Source organism: Lampetra planeri, unplaced genomic scaffold, assembly GCF_965212315.1.
Source record: "Lampetra planeri unplaced genomic scaffold, kcLamPlan1.2.h2 scaffold_1677, whole genome shotgun sequence".
NCBI classification, from domain to species: Eukaryota; Metazoa; Chordata; class Hyperoartia; order Petromyzontiformes; family Petromyzontidae; genus Lampetra; species Lampetra planeri.
This window is the reverse complement of record NW_027614410.1, coordinates 1,973-14,594: the sequence shown is the minus strand read 5'-3', so window position 1 is coordinate 14,594 and position 12,622 is coordinate 1,973. Positions and strand designations below refer to the sequence as shown.

Below are 12,622 nucleotides of genomic sequence, written 5' to 3'. Positions count from 1 at the left end.
TTGTTGCATAAGCTGTCACAGAGTCAATCTTACCCTTATGAGTATTACTGAACTCTGTAATTCAGCAGATCTGAACAGGTTAGCATTTCATATTTCACACTCCAATCCAATAGGGGGCAGCATATTACCAGACAATATTATCAGGGTGTTCACCCTGATCATACATACATAAAGAAACGTTAATGTCCATATCACGAGCTCTCATTTTATTGATCACGTAACACTGTTAACTGTCCTGAGGTCACCTGTGGTTCACGTGACATCACGGAGTAGGTTGAGCTGCTGCTGCACGATTTCTCCAGCGAGTATGACTAAGAAAGTCTGTACACTTGGGGCACACCATGCTGGTTGTACACTGAAGGCCTCAGTGTTTGAACTGACCTTTACCTTGTTGTGACAAGGGTGAAGTATGACTGACAGTGTCCCTCAGCATAATTTACCCCCACTGCACATCACCCTCCATCTCCGGTGTGATGCAGTTGACCCCTTTACAAATCACCCCCAACTTCACACATCTGCTGCCTGTCAGCATCTGCCAGGCGCACTCACCCGTCCCGCCCGTAATGAAAAACTCTCATTACTCGCCTCCACCCAACAGGTATACAGACCGTTAGGACAATTACTGGGCAATGCCACTGACCTTGTTGTTAGAGAGTCAAACAAACATTGAGGTCTAACTGAAAAAAACTCTTTAAACAAGAGATTTGGGGAAAGGAATGAAGCTTTAAGCAGCAAAGGGAGATCTGCACAGGCACACATTAAAGATCAGACGTAGGGACAACAGAAGAATTATCAGTGAATAGACAACAAATGCTTGGATTAGAAAAGGAATAAAACAAAGACAGATCATGACCAAGCTGGTGATTTTAGAACCCAAGTATGTTTATTCCCTGTTAATCAATAACTTAATTTTCAGACAGACAGATAAATGCTGGCAAAAACAGGATCTCCTTGGTGGAGGTAATTATCTCCCAAAGAAGCTAGAGCCAAGGCTAAAGGACATGTGACTAGCTTTGAAGGTCGACGACAAATTGATTGCTGAAAAACACACATTTTTACATTTTAATCCAACTGGGTACTGAATATTGTGTCCATATAATCTGCTCAATGGTTAAAATGTTGCACCAGTATTAGAAAAGGAAACAGTAACTGGGAATTTGAACTGTGCTATTTTACACTTTTAAAGAAGACTTTCTTTAGGTTGCTTTGGGATTTTTTAGATTGCTCAGACACCTGATGATTCTTTGTTTCAACCCCATTTTCCAGGAGTGCTGTGGGGCCAGTGGAAGACTTACGGGAAACAATGAACATTGTGACCTGCAGCTCATGATGCTGCTGCTGCCATTAGACAAATTATCTGACGTTTAGCAGACTGGGGGCAGCCTCCCCGTGAAGTGATGACTTTATTGACCCTGGAGGGGGGTCTTGTTTGGAAGTGTGTCTCTTGGGCTCCCCATGGTGTTTGACAGGGGCTGCTCCTCCTTTCAGATGTGTTGCTGTGGCCTGAACAGACTTAGTCCACTCAGAAGCTGGTCCCGTCTCTGAAGTCAACCTGAGGGCCTCTTTGTCCTCAGGGCTCGTTCTTTGTCCCGCTGACCCACACAAACAGATGTCTAGCCATTGGGCTTTCTCGTAGGAAGTTGTAAACCTCCAGCGTGCAGTGGGCTCTATTCATATGGAGGTGCTACAGTAATGACAAGTGCCATACACATGCAAATATGAACTAGCAGGCACCCCATAGGGACGGCGTTTACAAATGCCTGCCTGTGGTACTACTGCAGACCATGCCAGTCCACCAGACTACGAATGGGTAGTAATGAAACCTCCACCTAGCACAGTAATAACCCTCAACCATATAAATAAAACAGGAAACGGTGAAGGGAGGAACTGGAGAGACTTTAAACATTGTGTAAACATGGTTGGATCCCCCATGTCACCAACACCGGATGGAGCCACAGACAGAATTGTTTTTAACGTTCCGCCTTCTGTCTGTCTCAGGCATTAACAATGTAGACCTCACAGAGTTAGATGGTAAAATATGTTAATGCATAAACATGTGGCACAAACAGTCAAATTGCACCTGGCAGCAGGAAGAATTCTAATTCCACGAGAATGCAAAATACAACGATGGAAAAGATTGTAGTGAAAACTGATCTGCAGTGTGAAATAATTTTGGTCATTCAAAGGCTTAAAGACTTAAAGAAAGCTTCAAATGAGCCCTAATGTGCTCTTGCAGTTCCTGATTTGGCCTTCCACTGTTGAAAATGACTGTTTGCAGCCGTCAGGTTTTATCTGTATCAGACACCTGCTGAGACTATTGATCCTGTGCTGGTTTCACCATTTTAGACATCACCAGGCATCAAGCTTTAAACAACCCTATGTCACTTTATATTGAATACTAATACTGACGAAGAGGGACCTATTGATTGTGAATATAAATATATCACCTCAGGTGAGAAAACAATCAACTGCATTCATTGTTTGCCGACAGTTTAACTCTGAACGCCTTAAAGTATCATATATTCATCCAGAATGTGTCTAGTGTCCAAAAATGTGTGTTCATTTGGTGTAAAGCAGAAGTCTGCATGGAGTGGTGGTTTTGAAATGGACTGCAGCATGCTAAGATTTTGTTTTCATACTAAAACTACATCCTTTATTCTCTGTCAGCTTTTTCAAATGTGCTGCAGCGCAAGCAACTTCCATGTACTTATTGTATTACTGATTGAATTAATCTTATTAAAGTTTCCACAGATGTTTATTGGCAAAACAGCGGTAAGAATAAAACTCACAGACACTAGACGAACAGACGTCAGTATCAGAATTGTGATTTTAATAACTGTAACAGAGGGAAAAAAAGATGCAAGATATCAGAAATAATTCGAAATGTTCTAAATGTTAATTCATAGCTGACTATTGCCTGAATACATTTCCAGTAGACATAAGACATTTGATTTTCACTTTCTCTATATTTTTCCACTTGCAAATATTTAATACCTAGTGTTTGTATTTTTTAAAACAATATTTGTAATGGATTTGCCATACTGATTTTCACAGTTTAAAAAATATCTACTGTTCTAAGGATCTAGGAATTCTCTTTTCAGAGAAATTCTCTGAATTCTCAGAGACCTAAACAGTTTAATTAAGAGTACAATTTGCGCAGACGGGTGATCTCTGATGTAGATTAAGTGCCATCTGTGCCCAGTTTCCTTTCAGGTCGCGGATTATTGAATTTTACGATATGGGTGATTATTGACGAATGCTTTGGGCCCATTAGGAGGTCGTGTGAAACACTAATAGTGTTTGTGTCACGTGTCTGGCTGTGGGGCTGAGGAGGGGGACAGAAGCTTTAAAGACCGGGCATCTCATTCACCCTGCAAGACTGACAGACAGGAGCAGAGGCGTCCACGCTGCGAGGGATCGACGCCACTAATCCGGTTCGATGAAGCTTGCAGACAAGGAGAAGTTCTGAACGAAAACTCCACACATGCGTAATTACGCACGACGTGGTTTATCCATCATTAAGGGTATTTCTCTGTAAAACATGCTGGACTCTGAGGAATGCGAGGTGAAAATGACGTCTGGTCACAAGATCTCCTTCTCCATTATCGACATTCTGGATCCAAACAAATTCAACAGCAAACGAGTTAACGAACTTGCGAGGATCCGAGTGCCAAACGCAGAGGGGACAAGTTTGGAGGCGGACACCGGCGCAAGCAGAGACTTCTCATGTGGGACGAGAGCAGGTGACTAAATCAGACATTTCGCACTTCTCTCTCTCTCTCGCTCTGTTTTTCCTTTTTTTGTAAATGTCGCGGTATTATTTACAAACTAGATAAAACAGCATGAATAACATTAACATCTTCAGTGTGTAATGTTATAATACAACTTTCTGCCGGGTTTAGACTCCAAACCAGATGACGGGACTTCGTTTCCAAGCAGATTGTCATCTCTGGATGACCTTCCCTTAATTTCCAAGGCTGCGTTTCCTTTGAAGGAAGCCACAAAGGTTTTCTCCCGGAGCTCCAGCATGTGATTGGCATTGGGACAGGCAGCCTAGATAATTGTTTAAATCGTCCCATTGAGGATGCCTCCGCGCGCTTTGATCGATATCCCATTACTGCATCCTGCATATCTCCCTCCAGCACCTTGCAGGTACAAACTTCACACCCCATCCATGTCTGATCCTAAATATCGTTCGATTAAAACTTCCCTTTAAATAGATGACATTTATCGATCCTCCTCCTCCCCCAGCAAATATGAAACTCCATTAGCACGTCACGGCTGAGATGGCGGAGTTGGATTTAGACGGGATTTCTTTCCGTAACATGACATTTGATGCGCTGTGTAGGTTTATAAATTATTTAAGGATTAAGGCTCCTCCGCTCCAACGACCCCCAGGACCTCAATCACATACTTACCACACCTTTGTGTTTTAAAATGCAGTTTTAAAATGCAGTTTAGTGGCACAAAGAGGTGAAGCAGGTGTTTACTGTTACCTCAGGGTGCGCACCAGGCGCTGTCCATCCTAAAGGCCCCGAGTGTGACAGTGGAAACACTGCAGCACCACACACGGCTTATTAAAGACACTGTATGCAGTAAACAAACTTGTATCCGTTAGTCAGTGTTGGGGAGATACGAATTACAACCGGTGTTATGTAATTTATTTACAAAACAAACATTACAGACATATGTGTCAGTTACTTCTGGAAATATTCATGACTTTAGGTACATCTGAACAAGTTCTACGAAACTATTGTCTTTATCGGGTTTATCTTTAGAGTGTGAATGAATTATAATGATGTGAACTGATGGTGAAGGATTTGAGAACATTCATTCAAAAAATGTCATCAAAAAGTACATGATGTAGTTCGACACATTATACTGAACTACTATTATAGGTTAAACGGGCAAAGAAGGGCAAACACTGCGTCAAATCATTGGCTGTACACGCTGGATGGCGGTTGGAGCCTGATTAAATCGAGCCGTTCTGACTTTGCTGCTGACTTCTGGAGGCTGTTTTCTCACACTTGGTGTTTTTTCAGGACAGGATGCAGGAGATGACAACGCACACGCTGAACATCACACGGTTGCCGCCCCTGTCCTGCTCTCCACATCATCTGAAAGTGACATCTGTCTCACCGGGCAGCTGGACGACGCAGAGGACTCAGCCGTCACCTTGCAGGACGCGTCACCGCCCAAGCGGCGGCGCGCAGACCAGACCTGTGCCAAACCACGACGCGCCAGAACGGCGTTCACCTACGAGCAGCTGGTGGCGCTGGAAAACAAGTTCCGCGCAACTCGGTACCTATCCGTGTGCGAGAGACTCAACCTGGCTCTGTCCTTGAGCTTGACCGAAACCCAGGTGAAAATCTGGTTCCAAAACAGACGAACCAAGTGGAAAAAGCAAAACCCCGGAGCGGACAGCACCTTGCAGCCGGGCTCCAATTCTGTGGTCTCTATGAGTCCCAGTCCGAACACATGTGGGTCGAATCCCACCAGCTTCCACCAAACTTTCCCCAGCTTCAACTCTGGGAATGTGATTTTCCACGCGGGTGGTGCTGTTCCGCTTTCCTCCACTGGAGGGCTTCTGCATCCATTCATGTCCGGTTTCGTGCAGCCAAACTATTTTAACCCTCACCTTTGAAAAGAACCTTACGGGGACAGAATAACCAGCCTCAGCCGAACTTCTACTGAGTTGACAGCTGCATTGGGGACAGATTGTGTCTGCAAACGTTTTTAATATGTGTCATCACCATTTTCTGCTGGGCTACTGTCAAAAGGCTCTAAAGCCTTAAAAAAATAAGTATCGCCATGGACCATCTCCAAAGATTCCCAACAAAGGCACAATTTGTGAAAGGAGTGGTAACTTCCTCACACGCCGACTGCCCATCATCATTCACGTCCATTGCTGTATCACTAAATGTGCCATATTGCAAAAAATAAAGTCAAATAAATACCCAGCTGTGGTTCTACCTCTCACAGGTGAATTGCATTTGTTGTCATTCATGCAACACTACTTAACTTAATTAAAAAAGAAAAAGAAAACAAACAAAAACAGTGTGTGGCTCTTGTATTCATCCAAATGAGAACAGATTGAGAGGTTTTGTCTCCCTCTTAACCATGTGGCACTAAATGAAAGTTGTCATAGCATTAAACTAATAAATAATACATCTATTTTATTTATCTCAACCGTGGGCAACACGGTGGTACAGTGTTTAGTACTGTTACCTATAGCGAGAAGATCCCTGGTTTGATTCCTGGCCTGGGATCTTTCTATGTGGAGTTTGCATGCATGTGTCTATATGAGGTCTCTCTGGATTCCTCCCACCTCCAAAAAAATGCTGTAGTTAATTGGTTACTCTAAATTGCCGGTAGGTGTGAATGTGAATGGTTGTCTGTCCTTCATGTGACCTTGTTGAACTGGTGAATTGTCCAGGGTGTACCCTGACGTTCACCCCGTTGACAGCTGGGATCGGCTCCAACACGACCGCGACCCCTAACGTCATAGTCTCGTGAACACAAATAGGAGGTTTGCATCCTGAAACTGCTTTTCTTCACTGACACATAATGACCGCTCAGCGTCGCTGCTTTCACCTTCCGTCTACTAAACCGCAATTGCAATGGAACTGACCCTCAGTCATTCACTCTCATTCGCTCCAACATTACTTCACGTTTTTCTCAGTTGTGCTTCGTCTATTTTTGTCCACAGAATTCCAGTTGAGTTGGAGGCCTCTGTTTTCTCGAGGGCTATGGGTAGATAGTGATTGACAGGTATCGGTCCAGGTTGGATCCCGCCCCTTGTCAGCTGTGATTGGCTCCAGCAACTACCTGTCACCCTGCCCAGGCTCAGCGCTAGAAACAGGATAGTGAGACTTACAGAAAGCTGTGTCTGTATGACACACGTCATGGGCGTGGTGGCATGGAGCATCCCTGGAATCACATCAGCCACCTCAGATAGGGTGGTGGTGGCTGTGTGTGAGTGTGAGTGGTTGGGGTGTGTTCCACAACACACGCACACACACACACACACACCACAGAGTGAACCAGTTCACAGGCAGCCTTTGTTTTCTCTGAATACCTGTCTGTTAAATCTGTTACCTTGATGCTGCTTGCTCTTTTAATTATATTTTATTGACGTTGAGTTATTCCACTGTACATAGTTGCAAATGTATAAATCAAATATACTACCAAACACTACCTACAAAAGTTTGAGGGCGCTTTTTTTTCCCCCCCTGATGACAACAATGTTAAATGAATCTGACTCTTCTAGACATGTGGTAAATGACTATTTTAAGCTGTGAACATCTGATTTTAATGGAATATCTACCTACACCTACAGAGGCCTTTTCCACCAACCATCACTCCTGTGTGCTAATGCTACATTTTGTTAGCTAATCATGTTAAAAGGTGAATGGTGATTGGAAAACCTTTGCACAATTATATTTGCACACATGAAAACTGTTGATTAGAGAAGCTACAAAACTGGAATTGTCTGGATGACCCCAAACTTTTGAAAGGTAGTGTACATCATCAGAGATTGGACCTTTTTGTCTGATTTTTTACATTAGTAATTTCTTTTATGTATAATTTGGTAATAAATTAATTGAAGCAAATAAAATATCTGAGCCAAGGAGCCGAAAAACATGTCTCTCTCTCTCTCTATCTATCTATCTTATCAATACATCTCTCTCTCTCTCTCCCTCTCTCTCTGTGTGTGTGTGTGAGTGACAGGGGACTATGCACGCCTACTGACTCCAGAGTCAGTGCCCCACCCCAGTTTAAAAAAATGCAGACACAACATTCACCATAGAGGTGCATCAAACGTGTGTGTGCGTGTGCTGGTTCAAATCTGTGCCCCCAGGCTGATCTACTGCTGCTGATTGGTCATCCTCCGCTGCTCAACACTGACAGACGGTCCACGTTTCTGCTGTGACTAAATCTGCTTGTGATCGTGTTCCACATCATGCTGTCATCTACGTCACGTTCATGTAAACACCTGTGAAGAGAAAGTCAGCAGCAGAGGTTTGGATTTACCTGTGGATTTACCTGTGGATTCACCCGTGACGCCTGGATTCACTGTGGGTCTTGTTTCTTTCACACAGACACACACAAACAACAAAAATTTTAGCAAATGGATTTTGTTAGATTTCTGGCTGAATGACGACTTTGTACATTATTATTATTACAAATAAGTTCATTCATTACAAATAAGTTCATTCATTATGCTGATAATAACAATAGCTTGGAGTAAAGATAGCTCTGCAGTGGGTCAGGTCTGATGTTAAATGCCCTCAGTCAAGTCAACATTATGATACGTTTGCCAATGGTGGGCGTTCAAAAGCTCCAGCAATGCTGAAACTATGAGAGAGTTCCACCATATCAGAATGTTTAGACGGAACTCTCTGGCTTCACCATAAAACGAAAGGACATTTGTGTTTATTGTACCTCAAAATTAGTTGTCAGTTGACATGATGAAGAAAAAAAGGGACCCAACCGACTAAATTATGTAGAAAATCCACGCTGTCAACTCAGACGGTATATTATAACTTCAAATCTACAGTGAAAGCTGTAAAACAATGAGTGGCACAAATGCAGTAACTGTGAATTAGCTTTGATTTGAAACAAATACTTCCCTAACTTGGATTTGAGTAACGCTTTCTTTGGCACCAGAAGAGTCTACCAATATCTGTTTAACTATGGCTGACCACACATAAGCTTTAGTTCTGTTGTTTGCGCTGTAAAAAAGGTGATGCAAATCCATTTTTGAGTTTTCTCAACTTTCGTGGTTGACCTAGGTCAAGGTCAATAACATTAGTCAAAAGTTGATAGTTTGCATTTTCTCAGTGTAATCTTTTTTTTTCTTTTTTAACAGTGTGTGCTCTGTCTGGTTTTACAGACACAAGCATTCAGAACAGAAAGAAAGAAAAAAAAAACTGCTTCTCACAGCTTCTCACATACGTGTGTGTGGCTGAATTAATGAACAGTATGTCAGGGGTGTGGAAACCGGTCTCCGTGGGCTGCTTGCGGTGAAGGTTTTAGATGTCACCCTGCTCCTACCTCACCTGTATACAATCAGCAGCTACATATGTCTTCTTTGTCTTCTTGTATGTCAGGATGTCACCATCAGAATGCCAATACAGGAGAAGTCACTCTGGTCCTCACAGTTTGCCCGTGACTCAGAACTGGGTCAGGATGTTTATTCACTTCCTGTCCCTGACAAAGCTACAATACATCTCAAAAGTCAAAGCAGTGAGCTTCCTGTTGGGTTTGATACTGATGTTCATCGTGATCTCTTCCTACATCCTGGGGTGGGACAAGAGAGGACCTCTGTTACCCCCCCCACATCAGCTCAGATCTGACGCTACCTCCACCAATGCGACAGGTGTGGAAGTTTGTTCTGAAGAGGATCTACTCGACATGAAGTGTGGGGTTGAAGCTGATTGATTCAAGCCTAGAATATCCCCCCAGGAAAGTGCCTGATATAAAAGAAATCACAGCAGCTGCCCCCGATGTAAGTCTCTGGTCGATGTTTGTTTGCTGTGTCCCTTTCATCTCCATCTGACCTCAGCATGCTTTTGGAGGTGGGAGGAAGTCGGAGAACCTGGAGAGAACCCACGCAGACAGAATGCAAACCCCACAGGAGTTCAAACCTGGGACCTTCTTGCTATGAAGTGACAGTAACAACCACAGTACTCCATGGTGACATGTGGGAAGGAGTTGTAAAGTCACTTGGTGAAGTTCCATCACTTGAAGTTCCATTTTGAATTACGCATTAAGACTGTGTGTTAGTAGCAATGGATGCTACTGCCAACAGGCTCTTACCTATGCTAGCTTTAGCTTTTAGCTGACAGCATGCAACTCTCTGGAGCCCTGGGCTTGTGTTTCCAGTACGCTGTGAAGACGGCTCATGTTAAACACAGATACATGGTCATGGAAGGTGAACGTAACACAATCGGTATAGACTCAGTTTGTTTCGGTGTGGCACCATCTAACAGTGAATTTGCCCAAAGTGTATGAATGAATTTGTCTTTGCTCTGAAAATGCTTGTGATTGTCTCCACAGTTGTTCCGTGTATTCCCTCGCCAGTTCCTGCGTGATATCAAAAGCCCTTGCTGGTATGAGGAGATCTCAGGTGATCCATACGAGAAGAACAGTTTCCGTATGGAGGACAGGGTGAGGAAGAATCTTAGGACCGAATTCACACAAAACTTACACCACCAAGATGGCAAAGTCCTCCGTCTGCGCTGCTTGCCATACTTCTATCTCATCGGTCAGCCAAAGTGTGGCACAACAGACTTGTTCAAACGACTGAAGCTGCATCCAGATCTCAGGTTTAACTTAATAAAAGAGCCACACTGGTGGACCCGCAGGCGCATTGGTAAGTATTTACAGTACTGGTACTATCTGTCTGTCTGTCTGTCTGTGTGTCATTTTAACTTTTTTGGTCATTGTAGGTTGGAAAACGAACGGCATCCAGCAGAAGAGAATGCCTTTGGATGTGTATCTGGATGTGTTTGACTTGGTAGCTCAAAAGAACGAAGAAGTACATAGAAGAAATTCATCTGGAGATGTACCACAGTTTATAGCAGGTGAACATGTGAAAACGTGTTAATAGCTCTTCCTATTTTTTGTTTTGGTCTTATGGACTTTGAACATGACCCCAATCCTGACCAAATTGTTGACCTCATTTTGCCACATTTATAAACCCTATCTGCCTGAAATTGAACTCAGATATGTTCAAGTGACTGTCACTGTCTTGACAGGTGATTTCAGCGCGTCCACCATGTGGGACAACTTGGGCTGCACATATCGTCCTGATTACTTAAAGGAACCATCAGTTCTGGTCCAGGACATCATCCACACTGTCCAGCCCAATGCCAAAATCATCGTCATGTTCAGAGATCCCACAGACAGGTATGTGATGAAGACCAGCCACACATCTTCTGTGGTTCTGCTGAAATGCCTTTTTTTTACCATTTAATGTTGTTTCAGAACAAATTTTGTAGAAGAATTCATGTATGTTCAGCAGTTCCATCTGGCTTCTAACGCTGTTTCACTCTATTCCCAGACTGTATTCTGACTACCTGTATTTTACGGAGCGCAGCAAGTCAGCAAAGATCTTCCATCTAAAAGTCATCCAGTCTATCCAGTTGTTCCAGTCCTGCCTTCTGGAGACGTCCCCTTCGTTCCTGTGTGTACAACAGAAGTCTTCACAAGTCATTGCCGGTCAGCATGAAATCATCTGTTCAGGCTGGACAATCATGATATCATCAGCTCAATGAGATGAGAGTCCATCTCAGGTTTAAAACACACACACACACACACACACACACACACACACACACACACACACGTAGGTCTGGTTCATATGACTCTTGTGTTTGAGTAGTGCTCTTGTGTTTGTGTTGAACTATAGTGCCCTCTTAAGGACAGTCAGTGTCTCCGCAGGTCTCAGAGACATTAGCCTTTATAAGAAGCTACTACAGCATGAGAAAACACTTTATGATCACGTGTATGTTTGCACCTTCTTCAGTGTGCAGTGACACACCATGAACAAACAATGCAATACTAGCTAGAGGTCAGCACATGTGAGCTCACAGTTTGCATACGATCTATACAGTCATTGCCTGACCATTGTTTCAGGGTCTCCCCCCTGACGAAACTGAGTAACACTATGAGTGCATGTGTCACCACATGAATGTTTTTGGATGTGTCCTCACAGGTGAGGCTCTCTCTAGGGCTGTACAGTGTCTTCTTGCTGGACTGGCTGACAGTCTTCCCCAGGGAGCAGATTCTTGTTATTCGAATGGAGGACTATGCAGCCAACCTTAAAATGGTGTTGAGGAAGACTTTTGATTTTCTGAGTTTAGGTAGGTGTTAAACTGACACATTGTACTCTGTGTTTAAAAAAGTTACATCTGAAAGACCTGGTCTCATCATCTTTGCAGACCCTTTGTCAGCACAGCAGGAGGTTGAAATGATCAATCAGGAGAAGGCAAACACCCGGCAGGAAAAAGACAAGAACAAGGGTCTTATGCTTCCAGCCACCAGAAAACTCCTCCGGGACTTTTACAGGCCCTTCAACGAAAAGCTGGCCAGTGTGCTGGGTGACAGGACCTTCCTCTGGAGTGGTACCTGATGTGGGTGTATGTGCACCACTGCAGGAAGAAGCTGATGCAGGAATTACTGCACTATTACATAACTATTACATGAGGATTTATATGAGGATTATATGATACTGGAAACTGAACAAATGTATATTTGTATGATTTATTTGCTCTTGAAGGAAAATGTGATGCACCAGGTGAATCAGAGATGAAGATTATGCAGCAACATTGGAAAGCTGTTTTAAATACAACTAGCAGTACACCATCAAGTAGACGTTTAATGCCATAATGTAAGGTACACTAAAGCAAAACAGTAAGTCTGGTCAGCTCAAAAACCAGGGGAGTTTGTTTGCTTTTATGATATAAAAAGTGTAAACAGGCTTCTATGACCACGAGCGCACGCACGCCCATTGTAATTACCATTGTTAATGCAACAGACACACACGGGAGTTGCACTGGCAACATTTGGACCGCGTACTCGATTGTAAGTATCAAGCTAGCTTACAAGGCAGCAC

At 43.4% G+C, this 12,622-nt stretch overlaps 2 protein-coding genes across 2 annotated transcripts; both read left to right on the top strand.

The window, feature by feature from the left end:
• The first annotated feature begins 3,541 nt into the window (after positions 1–3,541).
• On the top strand, positions 3,542–5,644 carry LOC144739721 (NK1 transcription factor-related protein 2-like). The gene is made up of 2 exons (XM_078622639.1): positions 3,542–3,743; positions 5,043–5,644. Exons 1-2 carry the CDS (start codon positions 3,542–3,544, stop codon positions 5,642–5,644), a joined length of 804 nt encoding a protein of 267 aa, XP_078478765.1.
• A 3,548-nt stretch (positions 5,645–9,192) lies between these two features.
• On the top strand, positions 9,193–12,131 carry LOC144739720 (carbohydrate sulfotransferase 15-like; the record flags this gene model as incomplete). Its single annotated transcript, XM_078622638.1, is given in 9 exon segments — positions 9,193–9,423; positions 9,425–9,511; positions 10,063–10,378; positions 10,455–10,512; positions 10,732–10,914; positions 11,069–11,180; positions 11,182–11,226; positions 11,723–11,870; positions 11,949–12,131. Coding segments are annotated over 9 exon segments (1,363 nt in total), but the record flags the coding sequence as incomplete, so codon positions are not given.
• Positions 12,132–12,622: the final 491 nt, after the last annotated feature.